The sequence below is a fragment of the Rattus norvegicus genome, chromosome X (genome assembly GCF_036323735.1).
Source record: "Rattus norvegicus strain BN/NHsdMcwi chromosome X, GRCr8, whole genome shotgun sequence".
Classification (NCBI taxonomy): Eukaryota; Metazoa; Chordata; class Mammalia; order Rodentia; family Muridae; genus Rattus; species Rattus norvegicus.
Window position 1 is genome coordinate 143435481 of NC_086039.1, and position 23904 is coordinate 143459384.

The window sequence follows — 23904 nt, forward strand, 5'->3', positions numbered from 1 at the left end:
CATTACAGCTGCTGACAGGCCTGTCTGGGGAAAGCAATCAGAAATTAGAGTGCACTCTTTTTCAATGTGAGGTTTATGCCATGTACAAATCTCAGTTATAGCCACAAACATCTAAAGTGCTCTGTAAACCTTAGAGGCTGTTGAAGAATTTGTAGCAGGGGAAAAAAAGACTGTGGGAACCCTGGGAACACATTCTTTCCAACCATTCCACATCCATAGATCTGTCTCCTCCTTTCCTCCCACAGTTTCAAGCAGACTTTTTTCATCCTGTCCTTTGGAGGTTTTAGTTAATCATGACTTCTAATAAAGGTAAAGGGGGCAGACTCATTCATTCTAAAATCTACAAAGAAACAACAGTAACTGAAATGGGGTCAAGATACTTTCTCTACACCTCACAGACTAAGGTAGAGCTCTTTAAATCTGGCCCAATTGGCTCACTGTAGTTCAAAGCAACCCTTTTGGGTGAGAAGTAGGTGACAGAATAAGGGACATTCCTGCTTCTAAACAATTGTATTCAAAAAGTTGCTTCACTGGCAGCAAGATGGCTGACTGAATAAAGGCAACTGCTGCCCAGCCTGACCACCGGAATTCCATCCCCAAAACCAACATGGTGGAAGGAGAGGACCAACTCCCACAATTCAACCTCTACACACACACCATGGCATGAACACAAATCTTCCCAAATAAACATAATTTTGAAAAATTAAAGGAGCTTCAGTGCAATGTGAAACTTAAATTTCCCAATCTATAAAGTCATGTGAATTTACAGTAAATCTTAAACTTTTAGAGTGATGGCAGATCTGTCCCTTTGATATAATTTGCTTGCTGAACTCATTAGGATTAAAAAAAAAGACCCACACTTAGCACACATTTTAATAAACATCCCTCTGTACATAAAAATATTTTCTTCTTTAACTCTATTAAAAAATTAAACACACATTTTTATGAGGCTGTACTGACTGGTTCTGTGTGTCTACTTGACACAAGCTGTAGCTATCACAGAGAAAGGAGCCTCCCTTGAGGAAATGCCTCCATGAGATCCAGCTGTAAGGCATTTTCTAAACTAGTGGTTAAGGGAGCCCAGCCCATGGTGGGTGGTGCTGTCCCTGGGCTGGTAGTCTTGGGTTTCTATAAGAAAACAAGCTGAGCAAGCCAGTGGAAGCAAGGCAGTAAGAAACATCCCTCCGTGGCCTCTGCTTCAGCTCCTGCTTCCTGACCTGCTTGAGTTCCAGTTCTGACTTCCTTTGGTGATGAACAGCAATGTGGAAGTGTAAGCTGAATAAACCCTTTCCTCCCCAACTTGCTTCTTGGTCATAATGTTTGTGCAGGAATACGAACTCTGACTAAGACAGAGGCTTACTACGAAAATTGCTCCCTGGAAAGGAGAGAAATAATGACTAAACCTCCTAAAGTCCTGACAAGAAGTAAGTTTTGAAACAAAAGTTCACCCAGAGGAACCAGTGAGGTTATTTGGTTTGCTTACAGAGAGCAATGAGTGAGGAGCTATGGGCAAGAGATTAGGTGATCTTAATGCAGTCACTCTGGAACGTGTGCACTCATCAGAGATAATGGCTTCCCCAGAGATGTGTAGATGAATCCCCTCCTCTCAGCCATCCCCAGGTGTGTGTGTGTGTGTGTGTGTGTGTGTGTGTGTGTGTGTGTGTGTGTGTATTTGCCCACAGCTTGTTGGAAAGACTAACTGGATACTCAGTTGAAGGTCCCATGACCCTCCCCATCCCTTTCTTCTGTGAAGGGAAATAGTCAATATGCCCAGCAGTGCTGCTCCCTGGTGAGCAGGCCCAACAGAGCAAGGTGTTGTACATAAGAACTCACAAAGAGTGTAAGAGTACACACAAGACCTATACAAGCTCCAGGCAGACAAAAACTGTGGCATGGAGAGGGGGAGGAGGGCTCAAAACCCACCTCTGGCAAAGGACCTACTGGAAACTGATACTATCTAGGAGACAGAAAGTAGGTTTTCTCTAGGGATAAGACCACCTGATAGCTTGACCCCTTTCTAGGGCAGACTCAAAACCCAGCACTCTTTCTGCAGCACCAAGTACACTCAATGTTTTTAAAAAGAAGAACATGGGAGGTTGGATGAGTAGAGAGGTAGGGATGGATTTGGGAGGAGTTCGGCAAGGTGGACAAATATGATCAAAATACATTGGATGAAACTCTCGAAGAATTAATTAAAAATTGTTTAAAAATACTTGGGAAGCTACTAGATTGAGGTTTCCTCATTAGTACCTAAAGCCTAATGTGAACGGGGAAGAAAACTAGAGATGGTACTAATCAGAGCCACCAACTAGCATTTAAGTTATTTGCTGCATTCCTTTGTTCAGTTATCATGGCTCATTGCTCACACTGCTGTAGAGCTCTCAAAGAAATGATGCTGGGTCTAAGGAAGACCCCATTCTGCAGATGTTTGTCACTCAAATAAATGGTGTTAAATTTATTTTTGTCTAAAGTGTTCCCTTTTTAAAGTTACTGTATTTGTTTTATTCTCTCTCTCTCTCTCTCTCTCTCTCTCTCTCTCTCTCTCTGTGTGTGTGTGTGTGTGTGTGTGTGTGTGTTGACTACATTATGTCTGTATGTATGATGCCTGGTACCTGTGGAGGTCAGAAGAGGACACCAGATCTCCTATACTAGAGCAATATCTGTTCCTCAATTTTTACATTTTTATGAATCAAATAATCAAGAGTTCAAGATTTAACAATTTATTAAAGGTTCAAAGATTTATTTATTTTTATTTTATGTATATAGGTGTTTTAACCTATGTTCATGTACCATGTGCATGCAGTGCATGACTGGTTTCTTTGGAGGCTAGAAGAAAGCATCAGATATTCTAGAAATGAGCTACATATGGCTGTGAGCTATGAGGTGGTGCCCTTAACCACTGGTCCATCCTTCCCAGCCCCAGAGGTTCTAATTTTAAGCTTAGTCATCTAGGTCTGAAAACAGAGCATAAAGAAGACAACACAGACATGAAAACAGAAAGGAGGCCTGTCGGCTCAAATGAAGTCCTTGTGTCGAAGAATAACAGCTTGTCTGAAAATGTTAAACCTCGTTATTCGGTCTTTTGAGTACATATTCTAGGAAAGACAAAGTTGCAAAGAAAACTAAGCTCTGAAGCCCTGGATCCAAAAGCCTAAGCTGGAATAGTGAAGAGCTACCCGCTGAGGGGAGGAAGCACTGCTGAGAGAGGGCTGTGGAACTTGAAGGTCCAGAAAGTAACTCATGGTAACAGCAAACAAGAGGCAAGGGCTCTAACTAGTCCTCTCTGCTAATTGTTTCACATTACCTATGCGCCAGTGATAACGCCTTAGGTCCATCAAGAGATGGATGAAGAAAGTCAGCTACTGTATCTGTCTCCCTATCTACAGCATAGTGGAGTTGGTATTGGTGTTGTTCTTTCATTTTTTTAGATTTATTTTATTTTATGTAGGTAATTGTTTTGCCTCATCTATATATATTGTCTCCTTTACATCTGCTTATTTATTTCATGTATACAAGCCTTCCTGTATGTGTACTGTTTATTTGCCTAGTGTGTGGAGACAAGAAGAGAACTCAGATCCCCTACAAGTGGAGTAATGCCCAATCGTAAGCTGCCATGTAGGTGCTGGAGACCAAGCTCAGGTCCTCTGAAAGAGCAGCCAGTGTATAGTCGGATCATGGCTTCCTCTCCCTCATCTCCTCCAAAACTCTCTCCACCTCTCCACCCACCCAACTCCATGCCCTCCCCCTCTCTCTGTGTAATACAGTCAAATGAAAATTTAAAAACAAACCATAAGAAAATGAATAAAACACACACACACACACACACACACACACACACACACACACAAAACAAAACAAACAAAAACACAAAAAATACAAGAGGAGAAGCCATAATGTACAAATAAACAAAAAACAGTAGAGTTGAAAACAAAGTCATTTAGCTCATTGTGTGCCCATCTACCACCCGGCATGACTGCCCTTGCATCTCATTTGTATACTCAAAGGAACTCTCCTTTGTGAGTGAGTGGCTAGCAATTGGTGCTAGTTTCTCGGTCATGGATGGGAGCCAGTGTCCATTTTCCCCTCTCAACACTGGGGCTGTCCCTGCAGCCTGTGTTCATAACCCTCTCTCCAGTTCCTGGCTTATTTATTGCTTTTGTGTTTAACATAAATATATCGTTCCTACTTTAGATACTTGGGAATTTTACACAGGAGTGTGGTTGATAATCTTTGCTTTTCCTTCCATTTCATACCTAACATTAGTTTATTTATCTAGCAAAAGTGCACCAAGTTTCTTAGAGTTACTGCATTCTTAGTTTAGACTCTCACTTTTTTTTCACATTTTTATTGGTTACTTTATTTATTTATATTTCAAATGTTACCCCCCTTCCCAGTCTTCCCAGTTTCCCCTCCACAAGCCCCCTATTTCCCCCTCCCTTCCCCTGCCTCTATGAGGGTGCTCCCCCACCACACCCCCCACTCACTGCTCCTGCCTCACTGGCCTAGCATTCCCCTATCCTGGGTCATAAAGCCTTCACAGGTCCAAGGGGCTCCACTCCCAGTGATGCCAGATGAGGCAATCCTCTGCTACATATCCTGCTGGAGCCATGGGTACCCCATGTGTATGTACTCTTTGGTTGGTGGTTTAGTCCCTGGGAGCTTTGGGGTGGGGGTCTAGTTGGTTGATGTTGTTCTTTCTATGAGGTTGCAAACCCCTACAGCTCCTACAGTCCTTGCCTTAACTTCCCCATTAGGGTTCCCGCATCAGTCCAATGTTTGACTGTGTACATCAACATCTGTAGTGGTTAGGTTCTGGCAGAGCCTCTCAGAGGACAGTTATACCAGACTCCTGTCAGCAAGCACTTCTTGGCATCAGCAATAGTGTCTGGGTTTGGTTGCTGCAGATGGGATGGATCCTTAGGTGGGGCAGTCTCTGGATGGCCTTTCCTTCAGTCTCTGCTCCACTCTTTGTCATTGCATTTCTTTTTGACAGGAGGGATTTTGGATTATTATTTTTGAGGTGGGTGGGTGGGTAGCCCCACCTGTCAACCAGGGGCCATGCCTATCCACTGGATACGGTCTCTGTAAGAGGTTCTATCTCCCCTTTGTTGGGTATCCCTGGCATCTGGGACTTTCTAGTGGCTACCCCCACTTCCCTCTCCTCCACTGCTACACACTTACCTTCAAATTCCTGACCCTCTGTACTTCTCCCACATCTCTTCCTATATCTAAACTGCCCCCCTTTACCCTCCCCCTCCTCTCTCCCTCCCGGATTCCTTTCTCCCTCTACTTCCTGGAGATTATTTTCTTCCACCTCTGAGTAGGACTGAAGAATCTACATTTGGTGTGATCTTTCTTCTTGGCTTTCCTGTGGTCTGTGGATTGTATCTTGGGTATTCCAAGCTTTTTGCCTAATATCCACTTATCAGTGAGTACATACCATGTGTGTTCTTTTGTGACTGGGTTACCTCACTCAGGATGTTATTTTCAAGCTCCATCCACTTGCCTGTGAATTTCATGAAAAAAAAAGATTTATTTTATGATAACTTTCTCCCATGCAAATATATTTGTTTATAGTATAAAACTGTGAGACAAAGATCTTGTCCAATTTTCCTTGAGTAGGTAAGATATCAACAACAAAAAATAGATAAATAAATGAATAAATAAATAAAACCCACAGGGACATATGGGAGGTAAGCTACATGCAATTTCATTCATCATGGGAGGAGATGTTTTATTGCACCTTGCTAGTACTAGAAGAGAGCAGGGGATTTCTCATAGGAAAGTATTAGTGACATAAAACTGTACAAAGAGGAACGTGAACTCTGGTACTGGTGTCTGCCTCTTTCCCTTTACCATTCTTAATTTTCTGTTCATTATCCTGAATCACATCCTTTTACTCGAAGTTATGCATTCAAATAGCATTTGCATAGTTTATCTTTCATAATTTTATACAAATGCAATCATATTGTTTCTACTTTACATTTTTCATGCAAGATGTTATTAATCAGTGATACCATGTGTGGCCCTAGGTCGTCTGTTTTCATTTCTGTAGAGATTTTATTGTATCATATTCCATAATATAGTTATCTGATTACCCGCTTGTTTTTTGTTATTTCCAATGGTTTTTCAATCTACCAAGCAATGTTAATAAAGCTATGCTGTTAACTGTGTGGGTACATGTCCACAAGAGAACTCACTAAGCCTTAGTGCACACCCTTTAGTGCCACTTGAGATGAGCAAACAACTCACTAAAGACTCAAACCAACTCATGCTCCCAATGGCAGGATGACACAGAGCTGTCTTCATGCCCTTCACAACACTTGGTATTTTAAAGAATACACACATATTTTTGGCTACTGATAGATTAAAACATCTATTTTGTATCAGATCCAGGTGTTTTGAAACCACTGTAGCTGGATATATACAGATCTACTCATATCTTTTCAATATTCAAGAAAGACATTATTAGATATCATTAGGACTTTTCTGTTTTGTTTCTAAGTCACGTCTATTATGTCTGAAAAAGCACAGCCTAGTAAGTTACTTTCCTACTTATAATTTGGTTCCTCGTAACTTGCCATCTGAAAAGATGCATTCAGACTGTGCTACAAGCTACTAACCCAGGAACCCAGACTCCTGTGTTCTTCCAGGCTCTGAATTGTTCTCTTCCTACTGTGCTCTGAGACTTCCGGCTGCTCTGGGTTTCAGGCATCTTCCCGTTAGCTTAAGGAGCTTATCTTTACAAAGTCCAACCACTGCTGCTCGGTGTACATCATGAGTCCTATTCAGTAGAAATAAGGTAAAAAATTGCCTCAGCATTTAATGTGTTTATTTATACATATGAGAAATCAAGGGCTCAAACAGCAGCAGGTGGGGAAATGGGAGCTTTGAGTAATCTATGTGACTTAACAAACAATGAATTTTGAATTAGAAAGGAATAAATTGTTTTCTTTTTATTTTCCCGCACTGGCGCTAGAGATTAAACCTTGGTTCTTGTACTGCTGACCTACACACTGACACCTAAAATGTGTTAACATTTTTAAAAGAAAAGTAAAACATCTGGTTGTCTGCTAGTTCTATCGATTTACTTTTAGACACTATAAATAAGTTAAATTTTGGCTTTAATACTGTTTGTTTTCTACATATTTTATCCCATAAGACCCCTTCCAAGGTGACTGTCCCAAAACATTCTCGAGAAAGAAGTCACTGCCATATAATAAAAATGACTTGTTTGCTGTGTGGTTGCTCACTTGACTGTAGAGTTCGCTGCCCTGAAGGAAGAAGGCTTCTGTATTTTTGTACTTACTAGTAATAGGCACTTTCTCCAGAGATTCATGGCATACAGGATTGATTTCTTCCTAAACCCTGACAAAAACCACAAACCTAATTTCTCTTCAAGTGGAGTATTTCTTCTCACTCATCTTTTTCAAAATTAACTCTGAATGTCTTTGCTTCTAGTAGAATATTACCACCCAGTTAGTTCCCTCTCTAACATTTATGTATTCTATATTGTAAGAAGAATGCATTGTTTTGGAAATCTCAACAATAACATTTACTCCTCAGCCAACCCAAAATAACTTGAATACGCATTTTATTTCTTAGGAAATAATATCTGGAGATGAATTAAATACGAATTTACTAATTCACTGATGGTACTTCCTCAGGAGCTCAAAATAAAGGCAACAAAAAGGTATTTACATTGTGATGGATCACAAACAAAATGTTTCAAAAAGGAAAATTTAATCAAGCCAATGTTATCAGCCGTTGTTCCACCCTTTACCTTAAGATGCAAATTCTACCTGTTAGGTGAAATACAAAGAGATTGTCAAGTCAGCCATTCCCAACCAACTGGCCCAAAAGCAAGTGATAAATCTAACACATGTAAGTAGCTAGGTGCTTTCCAGACTTACTATGGAAATGGACTTTTTATTTGGCTACCCAAGGCCAGAAACTGCTTTAATTGCAAATCAGTCAGATTTGAACAAAGACTTTTCCAACACTTAACCAACATTTTTTACATTTGGTTCTGATCAGACCCACCCCACCCTCTCTGTTTCACACATACAATCATGAAGCAAAACTGAAGCTAAACATGTAAGTGAAAATACTTCCGAATCTCTTAGGGGATTTTACTGTTGTGATTGACCACCATAACAAAAATCAACTTGGGGAAGAAAGTTTCTTGCATCTTTAACACTTCCAGGTCACATTCCACCACTGAAGGAAGTCAGGGACGGAACCTGGAGGTAGGAGCTGATACAGAGGCCATGGAAGCACATGGCTTACTGGCTTGTTCTCCATTTCTTGCTCAGACTGCTTAATTATAGAACCCAGGACCACCAACCCAGGGATAGCATCACTCACAATGAGCTTGGCCACAGCCATCAATCCTTAATTAAGAAAATGCTCCCGGGGCTGGAGAGATGGCTCAGCGGTTAAGAGCACTGACTGCTCTTCCAGAGAGGTCCTGAGTTCAATTCCCAGCAACCACATGGTGGCTCACAACCATCTGTAATGGGATCTGATGCCCTCTTCTTGTGCGTCTGAAGACAGCTACAGTGTACTCATCTATTATAAATAAATAAAATCTTGAAAAAAAAAAGAAAATGCTCCCACAGACTTCTTTTTTTTTGCAGATGATATGATAGTATTCTTTATTTTCTTATACTATTTAATTTTATTAAAGAAATAATTTGAAGTTGTCATTTACATCATTTATTTTACACAGGAGGAAATGAGTTATGTAACAAGCAGTTTTCTGCTTCTCAAGCTACAAAGCCCCTTCCCCACTCCTCCCTGCCTTTCCTTATTCTTTTTTTTTTGTGAATGAGATGTTTTAAAATGTTATTTATTGTGTTTTCTTTTTTATTACTTTTTTTTATTAACTTAAGTATTTCTTATTTACATTTTGAGTGTTATTCCCTTTCCCAGTTTCTGGGCAAACATCCCCCTCCCCTCCCCCTCCCCTCCCCTCCCCCTCCCCTTCTATATGGGTGTTCCCTTCCCCATCCTCCCCCCATTGCTGCCCTCCCCCCAACAATCACGTTCACTAGGGGTTCAGTCTTGGCAGGACCAAGGGCTTCCCCTTCCACTGGTGATCTTACTAGGATATTCATTGCTACCTATGAGGTTGGAGCCCAGGGTGAGTCCATGTATATTCTTTGGGTAGTGGCTTAGTCCCTGGAAGCTCTGGTTGCTTGGCATTGTTGTACATATGGGATCTTGAGCCCCTTCAAGCTCTTTCAGTCCTTTCTCTGATTCCTTCAACGGGTGTCCCGTTCTCAGTTCAGTGGTTTGCTGCTGGCATTCGCCTCTGTATTTGCTGTATTCTGGCTGTGTCTCTCAGGAGAGATCTACATCCGGCTCCTGTCGGCCTGCACTTCTTTGCTTCATCCATCTTGTCTAATTGGGTGGCTGTATAGGTATGGGCCACATGTCCCACAGACTTCTTATGGAGGCATTTTCTCAGTTGGACATTCCTTTTCCCAAATGACTGTAGCTTCTGTCAAGATGACATAAAATAGACAGTTCGGCTTAGAGAGAGAAAGGGAATTTTTAACTAAAAATGATATCATCCTAACCTGAAAAATATATGCTAATGATTAAATTTAGATATATTAATGTAGAATTAATGCAGCTGCATTTGCATTGTAAGTACATTTACAATGCAATTAAAATTTGAAGACTTCAAGGGAAATTGCTGCTTTGTTTTATAGTAATATACATTCATGGCCTAATAAAATTAATATATTGCTGTTACATTTATAAACAAACTCAAATACAGCATTTTGTGAACATTGATTGTAACATTCAAGGTCATAACTACATTTGAATTTGCACAACTTGGTATTGTCTTAAATTATTAAAGTCTGTAATACCACTCTATAACATTCTGTGCATACAGACATATTATTTAAATATTTCAAACATTTATTTTTATTTTATGTGTTTGAGTGTTTCACCTAAATGTATGTAAATGTACCATGTGGGTGCCTGCTGCCCATGGAGTCTAAAAGAGTTCTGATCTTGTGGGACTGGAGCTACAGATGGCTGTGAAACCCCTGTGGGTGCAGGGAACTAACCTGGGTCCTGTGTAAGAGCAGCAAGTGCTTTGGGGCAAGACAGTTCCCGTTAGGGAGAAGATTCTGATGTACAAACGATTTCATACTAACCTGAAATATAAGGAATAATTATGGTTAGATATTCTAATGTAAAATTAATGCAACTACATTTGCATTGTAAATACATTTACAACGCAATTAAATTTTGAAGACTTCAAACAGCTGAGTTCTCCCCCCCACCCCCCGAGTAATGGATATTTCATTAAGATCTAAAGTAAAAAAAATTCTGGGCAATGCAGAACTTATCACCTTCTCTATACATGCAGCACTGAGGTAAATAAAATAAACACTTAGATAGTTGATGACATTGTAAATCTTACTTCAACTCTCAAGAGCAATGCGAAACCTGATGTGGTGAAAAAGAGCACTGCTATTCTTAGAAAAATGACAAAAGACAAAGAAAAGTAATTAGAAAGTAATGTGCTCCCCCCACCCCACAAAACAAAACAAAAAACCCACCTTCTATGTGAATACAGAGAGTTAGCTCGACACACTTCCAGATAAGCACAGGCTCAGAGCAGGTTGAGGTAGTTGTTTTGCCGTCTAGTAGTCAAAGTGGTTTAATAAGTCCCGAGTCCACTGGGGCTACCATAATGGAGTCGTTTCCAATTAAAGCTAATCAAATATTTAATTGTATATGTCCTTCATTAGTCAGCTAAAAATAAAGTAATTAATTTTCTCCTGAATTAAGTAACAGGACATCTATATTTAAAATGATGACTATAAGACTCATAAAAATACACTAAATCTTCTTAATGTTGAATGCAAATGTCAACAGTAAATAGAAACCAAGCAGATAAACTTTGAGATTTTCCTTTTGAATTATGATACTATATGCATTTTCTAGCAAATTCATTAGATTGCTATTTGCACTGGTTATTCTAATTTGCTTCTAAAACTCAGATTTTTTTAAAATATTTGTTTGGAAAATTTCATTCACAAATACTTCATTTACATTTCTAAAACCTCAATCTCTTCCCCTCAGCCCCTCCCATATCCAGCCACACACTTCCAATCAGATTCATGATCTCTTTTTAGATATGGTTTTACACACACACACACACACACACATATATATGTATATATATACATATATATATATATATATATATATATATATATATATATATATATATATATCCTGTTGGATCCATTTAATGGCTCATGTCTATATGTGTTTAAGGCTAAAAATCCTGACAAATTTTTTAAGAGACTCATTTTTTTTAAATTTTTTTCCTTTGTTTATTGGATATTTTAATTTACATTCCATATGTTATCTGGTTTCCCATCCATAAGCCCACTATCCCCTCCGCCTCCCCTTCTTCAATGAGGTTACTCCCCCACTCATCCACCCACCCCTTCCCGAACCTCCCCACCCTGACATTCCCCTACACTGGGGGGTGGGGCAGCCATGGCAGGACCAAAGGCTTCTCCTCCCATTGGTGTCCAACAAGACCACCCTCTGATACATATGCAGCTGGAGCCATGGGTCTGTCCATGTATACTCTTGGATGGTGGTTCAGTCCATGGGAGCTCTGGTTGGTTGGTATTGTTGTTCATATGGGGTTGCAAGCTCCTTCAGCTCCTTCAATCCTTTCTCTTCCTCCTCCAATGGGGACCCCGTTCTCAGTTCAATGGTTGGCTGTGTGCATTCACCTCTGTATTTGTCATGCTCTGGCTGAGCCTCTCAGGAGACAGCTATATCAGGCTCCTGTCAGCTTATACTTCTTGGCATCAGCAATAGTGTCTGGGTTTGGTGGCTGTATGTATCTGGGCTGGATCCCCACGTGGGGCAGTCTCTCAATAGTCATTCCTTCAGTCTCTGCTCCAAACTTTGACTCCATATCTCCTCCTATGAATATTTTTGTTCCCCTTTTAAGGACTGAAGCATTTGCACTCTGTCCTTCTTCTTGAGCTTCATATGCTCTGTGGATTGTACCTTGGGTAATCCAAGCTTTTGGGCTAATATCCACTTATCAGTGAGTGCATATCATGTGTGTTTTTCTGCGATTGGGTTACCTCACTCAGGATGATATTTTCCAGTTCCATCCATTTGCCTATGAATTTCATAAAGTCATTGTTTTTGATAGCTGAGTAATATTCCATTGTGTAGATGTACCACATTTTCTGTATCCATTCCTCTGTTGAAGGGCATCTGGGTTCTTTCCAGCTTCTGGCTATTATAAATAAGGCTGCGATGAACATAGTGGAGCACGTGTCTTTTTTATATGTTGGAAGCTGATGGCTTCTCATCAGTGAGTTTTACCAGTTTTAAGAAAGTCCTTTTCTTTCTGGTGTTTTATCATGAATGAAAAAGGATTTCCTCAATTGCTTTTCTGGGTCTATTGAACTGATTATGTATTGTTTTCTTCTTCATTACATTATTATAGTGAATTACACTGATTTTTAGTATGTAATGCAAGTATTTAAAGTTTGACATTTCCCTCCTTCTTTAGCTACATACATGAATTTTGATGTTATCTTGTTCATACAAGTTGAAATCAGCCCAATCTCTGGTTTTCATCTTAATCCTATATGTTATTTACAAATATACTGTTTAAAACTTAAATATTTGGAGAGTTTGGTTGCTAACATAATACCTCAAGACTATGTGCTAGCTAGCTCTTATGCCAGCTTACAGAAGCTAAAGTCATGTTGTTAGAGGGAACATCAATTGAGAAAATGTCCCCCCATGGAATTCAACACAAAGTGCACAAAGGCACAAGTCAGAATTTCATAAATTACATTCATATCAGTCTTATTATTTTTATAGCTAGGTAAATGTCACTAAGGATAAATTCTATGAGAATACTGATGTCTAAAGAAACTGTCCTTTCTAAGGCAGGGTTAATAGAAACACTAAGTTACTTCTCGTTGCTTCTTGTGACATTCACAGTGAAGTCTTGGATGCAGGCACAGGTATATAGGAGGTATGTGTGGATGTATGTAAATGTGTATATAGGGGAAGCCAACCACACAGAAATACCATGTTCCTAGAATGAAATAATATACATTGCTAAAGCATTCTTGCACAGTAAGACTAACATTATAAAGTATCACATTGGTAAGGAATTTCTCACAAGGTATCACAACATGTGAAATCTCTCAAACTTACCAACCTTGTAAGAAGATTAACATGTTTAAACACTTTGTTCACGAACACAAATCTATTGGAGGAAACATTTAATGCTAACAGGCGTAATTTATTTGCAGCTTTGTTTCTAATTACAGAAAGTTTTTTTTTCACACTACACCAGTGTAATACTAGGTAACTATTTGGAAATTTTAGCCTTCAAATACTGGACAGTTTAATAATATTATATCTGTAAATGTGGGTACTCTGAAGCCTACAGTAACCCAGTTAAAATCTGTAAACTGTCTACTGGAATGAGACCTTTTCTTCTGTTTAGATTTTTCACCAACCTAAATAATAGATGATGATCAAGCACATGTGGGTTATACTATAGCAAGTTTTTGCAGAGCTGTTGCATGTATTCAAAGGCTTATATGACACAGTGCTGGTCTTTTGGAGGAAAACGAGTTATTACTTTAAAGATTCATTATTTGTTATTTTTAAACTTATGTATTTTGTTTCATGTACAACTGTTTTCCTGCATATATATATATATGTATGTATATACATACATACATATATATATATATATATATATATATGTACCACATATGTGACTAGTGTTGAGAGAGGTCAGAAGAGGATATTGAATCCCCTGGAACTGGAATTTTGGATGATTATGAGCCACCATGTTGGTCCTAAGTGTGAACCTGAGTTCTCTGCAAGAGCAGTAAATATTCTTAACTGCTGAACCATATCTGCAGCTCCAAGATTCATACTTGTGCCCACTCCCCTTCAGGGTTAGAGCATACAATCAATGTGGCTTTTAATTCAAATTTTTAGTTCAAATAATGAGCCATAATTGCTTCATTTAATGTTTTTTTGAAATAGCGGTGGGACTTTGTTCAGTCATCTTCCAAGCAATCTATCATCTCACTTTGCATGCTCCTGCAATGAAACAGGAGGCCGACAGAAGCACTGTGGCCCTCTTGCTCCACAAGGTCAAATGGATAAGGACAGGATGATAAAGCTAAAAATGTCAATATTGAAACTGATAAAGAGAATTAGGGCTCTCTTGTAAAGTGTCAAAGCAAAGACCCTGACACTTTAGTGTGCATTAGATATGAGATTAATGAATGACTTAAACAACCAAATAGAATGTGGTCTGCAGCGTCAGACCAATCACCAGCTGGATCATCTGAGCTCTAAGTAAACATGTCTGTACAGCCTAGGATTCTCTCACAGACTGTTTCACTCAGCCAAAGTTAGCCAGCTTTTCACTGGGTTCTGGAAGCTCAGGGGTAGCAATGAAAACAAAAGGTATTCTTGTGATCACTGCTGCTGGAGACGCTGCAGAAGTGTTGACTCACTACCCATGTGTACCAGCGGGAAGCCATCATGGGCATTGGGAAAAAATACCTACCACTGATCCTAAGAATCTTCATGGAGAATCTTCTTCCTTAGATGTGTTTCTGAAGCCTTCAATCTCTTAGGTCCTTATTTCACTCAGACTATAAAGTTGTAATGAATGGAAAATGAAATTACAAGCTTCCTGGTGAAACAACGTGCCTAAATCTGCTGACTGGAACACAGGAAGGATTTGCTCTCTATTTCAATAGCAAATGTGAGAGCTTTAGCACCTATCCTCTGCAGGAGCAAATAAGCGAGATTGCTTTGTGAAGGGAGACAAATACACAAACACCAGAGTATGAATTTGTAGAACCTGAAGGTTTCATTTTTATTTGGGAAAAAGGATTACAGCATGAAATGTACAGAAGATAATAGAGCACAGCTAATTTGCTATATGAATTATAAGCCCAAATTTGGAAAAAGAAACAAGCTTGAAAATATTACATTTTGAATGCAATTTGTAAACTACTTTCAGGAAAAGTTCATCTTGGCACATAGAAAAGGCAATTAGCCCTGAATAGAATTTATTAATGCCCCCCACCCCCCAGGACTTCTGAACGCTGCCATTATCTTGCATGGATTAAAGGAGCACTGGGTCTAAAAAGCGCTTCAAATCATAATGTTGTGCTTCACTTGGCCTAAATTATTCTACAGCCCTAAGTTTAACTTAATTAATAGTAAGCTAAACAATTCAAGGCACACTGATTGCATTTGGTTGTAAAGTAGACAGAGAAGAAACAATTTTCAAGTCAAAAATATTCTGAGATGAGATCCTGCACAATGTCTTACACACTTATGAAATTTTACAAATTAAAAAGTACTAGAAGTAAAATGCTTTGAAGTGGACGAAGAGAAAGAAGACATCTATGCTGTTGATTCTGTGCATGTTTACATATATTAATCTGGAAAAATCCCACCATTTGGGATGAAACACTTTTCAGTGGTGTTTTTTCCACGTGGGTGGAGAAGCAGGCAGGTAGAACGACTTGACACTGTTGCTTCTTTAAAACAGTGACAGGTTGACACTGTGGCTTCTTTAAAACTGAACCTCCGACATGGATCTCTGCAATGGAAGTGTGACCCATTATTTCTACGGTCAGTTTGGTGTGTGTGTGTGTGTGTGTGTGTGTGTGTGTGTGTGTGTGTGTGTGTGTGTGTGTTTCTGAAACAGGGTTTTACTTTGTAGCTCAGGCTGGCCTGGAACTAGTTTTATAGCCCCGTGGCCTCAAATTCTCAATTCTCTTGCTTCAGGTTTCCCGGCACTGGGGTTATAGCACACACCACCATAACTGGCTTGCTTTTCAGTTCCTGTCTTTGTAAAGCCAAATGAATAGCTCATCTCAACTTACATGTTTTGCATGTATATGTGTGGTAATATTGCTTATATGGCCATATGTATGGTGTGATGGTTTATATATGCTTGGCACAGGGAGTAGCACTATTAAATGGTGTGGCCCTATTGGAGTAGCTGTGTTACTGTGGATATGGGTTATAAAACCCTCATCCTAGCTGCCTGGAAGTCAGTATTCTGCTAGCAGCCTTCAGATGAAGATGTAGAACTTTCAGTTCTGCCTGCACCATGCCTACCTGGTTGCTGCCTTGTTCCTGCCTTGATGACATTGGACTGAACCTCTGAACCTTATAAGGACAATTAAATGTTGTCCTTATAAGACTTGCCTTGGTCATGGTGTCTGTTCACAGCAGTAAAACCCTAACTACGACCTATGAATTGCAAGGTATGTAGGTGAGTGTGTGTGTGTGTGTGTGTGTGTGTGTGTGTGTGTGTGTGTGTGCGCGCGCGCGCGTGCGTGCACGGGCCAGAGAATATCAGGTTGTCATCATGAAGAACATCTTGAACACACTTGAGACATGATCTCCCGTAACTTCTTTTAAGCTTTAAGGTCAGGAGGTTGTTTAAGGTCATTGCTCTTTTGTATGTTTTCCTCAGTAGTGAGACCCAGAAATATGTTTTCCTACATTCCAAATGCCAGAAATTAAAGCATTAGCCAGTTATTTTCTGATTCCATAATTGGATAAATGCTCAAAGACCCAGTTCTGACAAGGCCTTCCAGACCATCTACAGGCAGGGTTCAAATACCAACTGCTTTCCTCTGACTTTCTTGATCACCTCTAACCACCTACTCCAATTTAATTCACCTACCAATAATTTAAATTAAAGAAATATCACTTAATATAATTGATCTAAACCAGTGAGTTGCCAATTATAGGAAGTAGAGCATTTCTTCCTGAGAGCCATTCAATCTGTCTGGAGGGTCAGGCTAACATTACAATAGTATTTGCCTGTTTTACTCACATTCTCACACATATTCATCGAGTTTTATACAGTCTATCTGAGGTATAATAGAACAGATTACATTCAAAACCACATGAGAATCAGAATGTCTGTTATTGTTGTTGTTGTTGTTGTTGTTGTTGTTGTTGTTTTAACACAGGGTTTCTCCATGTTGCCCTCACTGTCCTAGAATTGCTTTGTAGACCAGGCTGATCTACAACTCCTAGAGCCACCTGCCTGTCTGTCTCCCAAGTGCTGGAATTAAATGTCTGTGCCATTAGCCCTGGCTGAGGATAGATTTAAATAAGCCAGATATTAGTGACATTGGCAAGAGTGCTTTATTTCTCACTAGTTTTTTAACTTTAAAAAGGTCACTTTTTAATAAAAAAATATATTTGGGGTTGGAGATTTAGCTCAGTGGTAGAGAGCTTACCTAGCAAGCGCAAGGCCCTGTGTTTGGTCCCCAGCTCCGAAAAAAAGAAAAAGAAAAAAAAATATATATATATTTACTCAAAATTATGTAGGCCTCTTAATCTAAATTTTTGTTATTTCTAATTTTAATAATATAATAAAGTATATTTTCAGTAGTTGTAACTTATGTCATAAAAATCCTTTTTGAGAATTGTTGCATATTATATGTGCCTGTGGCCCTTGGAGGCCAGAAGAGGGCAGAGAATCCCCTAAAGCTGGATTATAAATGGTTGCGAGCCAGTACTCTCAATTACTATGTATTTATATATTTAAGTGACTTAGCATTCTGTCATTTGAAATATGAGAAATGCTAATACAGATGATTGAGACAAATGTGCTGCAAGCCCTTAATTTCTTCCTCTATAAATTATAGCTAACAAAAATGTAACCTCTCTCACACTAATATGGTTGATATTAATTAAAAACCAGTTGTGTAAAAAAAAACAAAGAAATAATTGTGTAATTTCTAAAGTACATTTGTAGCTTTACATCTGGGTCTATCTTTTATACCTAGGTGGAAAACACAGCTCTGGGCAAAATTATACAGAACTACATATACACATACACCAAAGCACACGGAAACTGATGACATCTGAATAAAGTCTGGGGTTAGCACTGATGCACTTTGCAAGATTTGGTACGTCCTATAATTATAGAAGATGTTACCACTGGGATAACTAGATGAAAGGAACACAGGACATTTCAGTAGTATTTTTGTTAGCTTCCTAAGCTTATAATTACAAAAACTAAGCTTAAAGAAAATTTACATGTACACAACGAAGGTGTTATGAAATAAACACTTTAAAAAAAAAACTAAAATTGACACAGGCATGAAATCGCACATTGATAATCTTAGCACTTGACAGCCTAAGGCAGAGAAGGAACCAGCCTGGGCTACAATAGAGATAGTCAGGCTAGAAAAATAATAACTAACAATCAAAGCAATATACTTATAGAAATTTAGAAATTGGTCATTTAAGTAACTTCAGTAGTTTTCTGTGTATAACTGAGATATATTCTACATAAAGAGAAGTGATTTATGAATGCTTACAAGATTCCCTTAGATATACTCAATAAACCTCAAGGACCCTGAAAAAATATTGTTCATTATGTGCCCTGTCTATGTCCTCAGTATAAGGGTCTCTGGAATATGGATGTGGTATGTCATACTAACCATTTGTGACCTGTCTTCTCCATTGTCGCTGTTAGGGGAGAGAGAGTTGCATGGATGCTCAGCAGTGGCAGCGGTGCCTTCTGTACATGGCAGCATCCCATTCCAAGCTAGAAGGAAAACACGTGTAGCCGTTAATGAGAGGATCTGGTTCTCCACCACAGGAGAAGCCAGCTCCTTGCTACAGTCAAAGCTGTGACCTTCATTTTTGCCTTGCTGCATATAATAAAATTGCACCTAGGTTTCACTATTTTTGAATTTGACATCTCAAAAAAGAGTGGATGACAGTATACTTTTTTTATACTTTTTTTTAAATTTCAGAATGGTTGGAAGTTTGGATTTGTGAGCATTATTAAAGTCATATTAAACATTTTCAGAATATATTATCACAAACGATAGAATGGTTCTAAATCTTCATTATATAATAATTTTATTCATCCCATTCAAATAGTACTTGTTAGATTCTACCTGGTATTGTTATTATTTGGGCTTAGATCATCTCTTTTAGTAGGCAGAAAGCATGCATTAGACATTTCATGACTTATAAGAATCTGCATGTAGCCAGGCATGGTAGTACACACCTTTGATCCCAGCATGCAGAAGACAGAGCAGTTAGAGCTCTACTAATCCAAGTCTAGCCTTGTCTACATAGCAGGTGCTAGGTCAGCCAGTGCTACATAGTAAGACTTTGCATTTTCCACAAAAAATAAGCTTGTAGGTAGGAGGTATAATTTTCTTTCTTTCTTTCTTCCTCTCTCTCTCTCTCTTTCTTTCTTTCTTCTTTCCTTCCTTCATTTCATTCCATATATATTTGAATTTATTTAGATAAAGTAAACCATCTATGATGGTTAGTTTTAATATAGTCAGCTTGACACAACCTAGAATCAGATGAGCAGACAGTCTCAGTGAGGGTTTGATGGGACCATGTTGGCCTCGAGCAAGTCTGTGGGAGATTATACTGATTACCTTAAGTGATGTGCTGAGACCTAGCCTGAAAGGGGGCAGCATCATTTCTTGTTTGGAACCCTGGACTTCATAAACATAAAGAAAGCTATCCCAGCCAGCTCTTCTTGAAAGCACAGTAGCATGAATACATTTATTTCTCTCTGCTTCCTGACTGTGGATGTGATGTGTCTAGCTGCTTCTGGCTTCTGCAACTATGACTTCCCTGCTGTGATAAACTGTAACCTGAAATTATAAAATGTAATAATAGAAAAAAACCTTTCCTCCCTAAATTGTTTTTACCACGGTATTTTCATCACAGAAACAAAAAAGAAACTAGGTCAAAATCTAAGTCACAAACTCAGAATCCCATCTTGGCCATATAAACTATTCATGTCACCTTAGAAATAGTTGTGTCAACCTTCTGTGATATGGTTTCCTTAGCTGTCAAATGAAAGCATTAATACTAGGCTCTTATGTTGCTGGGGTTAGCAGTCACAACACAACATCTAAGAGAACTGACCTGGAAATGACTGACTAAACCCAGCAGCATCCGGTCATCATCACTTGTTTCTCCTCAGCTAGTAGGGTTAAGGACTATCATATGAAGTGCTGAGTATGTGGCATTTCTCTCGGACTCTAGGCTATTATTGCCAAAGTTATTTAGGAGATCTTGTATGTTCGTATAGCACCGTGTACCTCCATAATATGATACTTAACCACAGTCCACTTCAATTGCTTGCTGAATTATCTACCTTCCTAGCAGTGTACAGATGGCAAGTGTGTGTATTTAATTGGACTGTACATGCAACTCTACAAAATTCCTGATGCACTGATCACACTAACATTTGGTGAATCAAATGGATTGTGTCAAATCATTTCAAATGGCACAATTCTCATATGAAAACAAATCTCCCAGTTCTAGTCTCCAAAACAACAGGAAATGAACAGTGTATCCACTGAAACTGAAGCCTGTGTTGCATTCATTCCTCTGTTGCATTCATCCCTGTATCCTCTCAAACTTGAGCAGGGATCAGCACTATATACAAAGTTGGTCAAAATTCACATAACTAGGTCCCATACCCAAAAATCTGAGGCAGAGAAAGCCAAGAAATTTGTCTTCAAATTCTCAGGTTATGGGTCTAGAACCCACATTTTGAAAAACAGTGCTCTGTAGTACCCATCAAATTGTTTTTCTTGTGCAAGAAATAAAAGCCTCCTAAAACAAGTCCTTTCTTTCCTTTATACAAAAATAACACATGGCTAGATTTTTTTCCAAATTAGCAATAGGAGTTTAAAACTCACATGATTATGAATTGCATCTTCAGATTATCAAAATAGACACATACTTGTGCAATTTGCTTCTGCCTGAACTAGCAGAGCTGCCTCCCTGACCTCCATCATGGCACTCGCTTGTTCCACTTCTGCTCCTGCTTCCACAGCATTTAAAAGAGTTTCTTCTTGCTTTCTGAAAGAATGACATACAAAAATAGGTGAGCTTTTGCATAGTCTAAGAAAAGTGAGAAATTAAAATAGCCTATCTTAATACTATGTGTTAAGAATAAGCTGAGAAACTATTCCAACAGCTGATGCGCCCTTATTTAAGTTTGTGTGGTAGCTGGTATTATGGAGAGCATAAGTGTGAGGATTTAACCCAGCAGGTTCCTTCTCTGCAGACATACACCTATTCTGTTCTAGACTCACGGCATGAGTGTGTACAATCTGTGTTATTCTGAAGACTTCTCATCTTAATACGTCTGGTAATGTGTGTATAAATGTGTAAGTAAAATTTTAACCTAACCACACTGGTAAGTTTCTACCAGCTTCTGTTTCAGCAACTAGTGCATACAGCAAACATAAAGTCTTCACTTCTGTTTGAAGAACATGAGCCTTGCCAGAAAAAGACCTTTAAAGAGGTTCGGTTCTCCTTCAGATCCGAATATTACATATTAATATTATATACTGTCTCAGATTTTGAGTCTAACATATGGTTTAGACCTAAGAAAATAATGTGCTATGTTATCTGATGAGTTGCTGCTATTACAGAAGGCTGGTGGTGGTCTACGATACTGTAAGTTCATTGTTTAGTGCTATGTACAGCAAACAAACAGAAGCGGGGACTGAAGAGATTTCCCAGTGGTTACGAATGATTGCTGCTCCGCGGAGACGGAGGTTCAGTTCCCAGCATACTCCATAGCTATGACTTTTCGGTAGCTCAAGTGGCAGGGAAGCCAGCACCTTCGTCTGGCCTCCCTGAATGCCAGACACACATGTGGTACATACATGTACATGTAGACAAAATATTTATATACATAAAGAAAAATAGATAAATCTAAATGCAATTTAAAGAATTTTATTTCTGAATGAAATAATCACTTACTCAGCATTCTGCTGCTGGGGAGGAAGTTGGTCCTGGTCGCTTAACTGATCCTGCTGGGTTTTAGCTGTAGAAGAAAACAAAGCCTATGTGTCATTCAGAAGTCATGATTCTTACTCCTCTGAAGGCTAATGACTTTCACACACACACCACAGGGGTAAGGAGAAAAGAGAAAGGGGGCTGGGGGTGAGACAAAACCAGAACCAGATCAACATGGAAACACACAGAAACCACTTTCAGGGATTTGAACTGACCAACCAGCAGGAAGGCCAGTCTGAAGTTAGAATGTGGAAAGTCCAAACCATCTATTACTTTAGTGAAAAAGTACAATCTGGGGTCTGGGGTATCAGTTCAGTAGGCAAAGTAGTTTCTGCACAAGCATGAGGACCTGTGTTTGAATCTCTAAAATTGACACAAACACACACACCCAATGGGCTAATAAGGACCTGTCTGTGATCCTAGCACTTATACGGTAAGATAGAGGGCAGAGACAGTAGAATTCCTGGAAGCTCCAAGGGCTAACAATCGTGTCTTCTGCAGCAGCAGAACAGTGAAAAGAGGTGCTCCCTCAAACAAGGGTTCACCTTAGAGTTTAAACTAGTTAGTTTTCTTTTCAGACTCTCTGAATCTCAGTGTTACTCTTTGAGTTTAACAGATCCTTGCATCATTATTAAATTATCATCCAGGAAGACTTTCCACAAAATCCAAGCTAATAAATTGTCATTGTGCTTCTCCATATAAAGCATGCATACTTGAAATTATCAGACAAAGAAAGGAGACATATCCAGAAGTGAGGGGAGGTGGAGAGAAACTGGGAGGAGTAGAAGGAAAGGAAACTGTAATCAGGATATATTACATGAAAACAAAAACTATTTTCTATAAAAGAAAAAAATGAAACTACCAGTCAAAAGTTCCTGCTGCTTCAACAAAATGTTTCTTATTTCTTTTAGCCATAACATCTTCACATCAATATTTGGAGCCTAAAAGTTAAAACAGAACAGAAAAGTATGTTCCTTTTTAAAAGAATGCTTTTATAATAAAAGAAATGCAATTAATCATGAGTCATTGTATAAAACAGCAGGTTCAAAATTTAACCTTTTACTTCTTAAACTATTTTGGAGGCTGATCATTAGTGATCAGATTAGCTGAGACATTATAGTAGAAAATATACTAAAATTGCCTTAAGGAACAGAATAATAACCATAATAATAACTGTATATGCATATGTATCACTTTGTTGTTTTAATTTTGGAATAATCAAAGGAAGCTCTAATATTTCTAAAACTAAAATCAATTATATGATATTCTTAGAAATTGATACTAACAAGACAGATTTCCTAAATACTTTCTGATAGTTATAAAGTAAGTCTGTTATATAGTAGCTATTATTATAATCTTAAAGCAAACCAAGAAGAGATTATGCACTGGTAGCAGTACAAAGTTAACAAAACAAAACAAAAAGAAAACCCAGAACATCTATAAGACATAATGTATAGGTCAGCCACGGGTCATGACACAGAGACTCAGTGAAATGTTCTGAGTGTCTTCTCTTCCCTAGAACAGGGTGGTCATTAGAATATACCTGCCCAGGTAATAACGTAATAACTATGTTCTTTCAGAGGAAGTCAGAAGAGGCAGGCAAGTTCCCCTCGAGCTGCAGTTATAAGTAGTTGTAATCTACCTGTTGTAGATTGAACCAGAGTTTTTAATCTTAATGTTGAAGCTGGAAATATGGCTCAGGGTTTAACAGCATGCCCTGCTCTTGTATGCTATTTGACAGTTCACAATGGCCTGTAACTCCAGCTCCAGGGGCTCTGTTGCCCTCTGCTGGCTTCAAAAACAAATATACAACCCCACACATACACACACACATACACACAACTAAATCCTTAGCCTGAATGTTGTGGGAGTAACCAACTGTTTTCTGATTAGATTTAAGGCCCACTCCATTAGAAAAATGACAGGCCTGGTATTGCAAAGCTGGTCAAGAACCCAAGGTTGGGGAGCTCATACAGAGTATCAAGCTGCCATCTAAATTGACAT

The 23904-nt window shown here is 38.9% G+C and overlaps 1 protein-coding gene across 10 annotated transcripts in view; it reads right to left on the reverse strand.

Moving 5' to 3' along the window:
• Positions 1 to 9029: 9029 nt before the first annotated feature.
• Positions 9030 to 23904, reverse strand: part of Mcf2 (MCF.2 cell line derived transforming sequence) — a 106330-nt gene continuing 91455 nt past the window's right edge. For 4 of the 10 annotated variants that reach the window (XM_063280100.1, XM_063280101.1, XM_063280098.1 and 1 more), the window contains 6 exons: positions 22763 to 22841; positions 21865 to 21928; positions 20834 to 20952; positions 18546 to 18652; positions 10086 to 10175; positions 9031 to 9505 (listed from right to left, as the gene is read on the reverse strand). In XM_063280100.1, the coding sequence (XP_063136170.1) occupies positions 9290 to 9505; positions 10086 to 10175; positions 18546 to 18652; positions 20834 to 20952; positions 21865 to 21928; positions 22763 to 22841 (675 nt within the window). In that variant the 3' untranslated portion in view covers positions 9031 to 9289. Of the gene's footprint in view, positions 9506 to 10085; positions 10176 to 14906; positions 15671 to 18545; positions 18653 to 20833; positions 20953 to 21864; positions 21929 to 22762; positions 22842 to 23904 lie in introns of those variants that run through there. The other 6 variants (XM_063280097.1, NM_001427408.1, XM_063280103.1 and 3 more) reach the window with 2 other exon arrangements.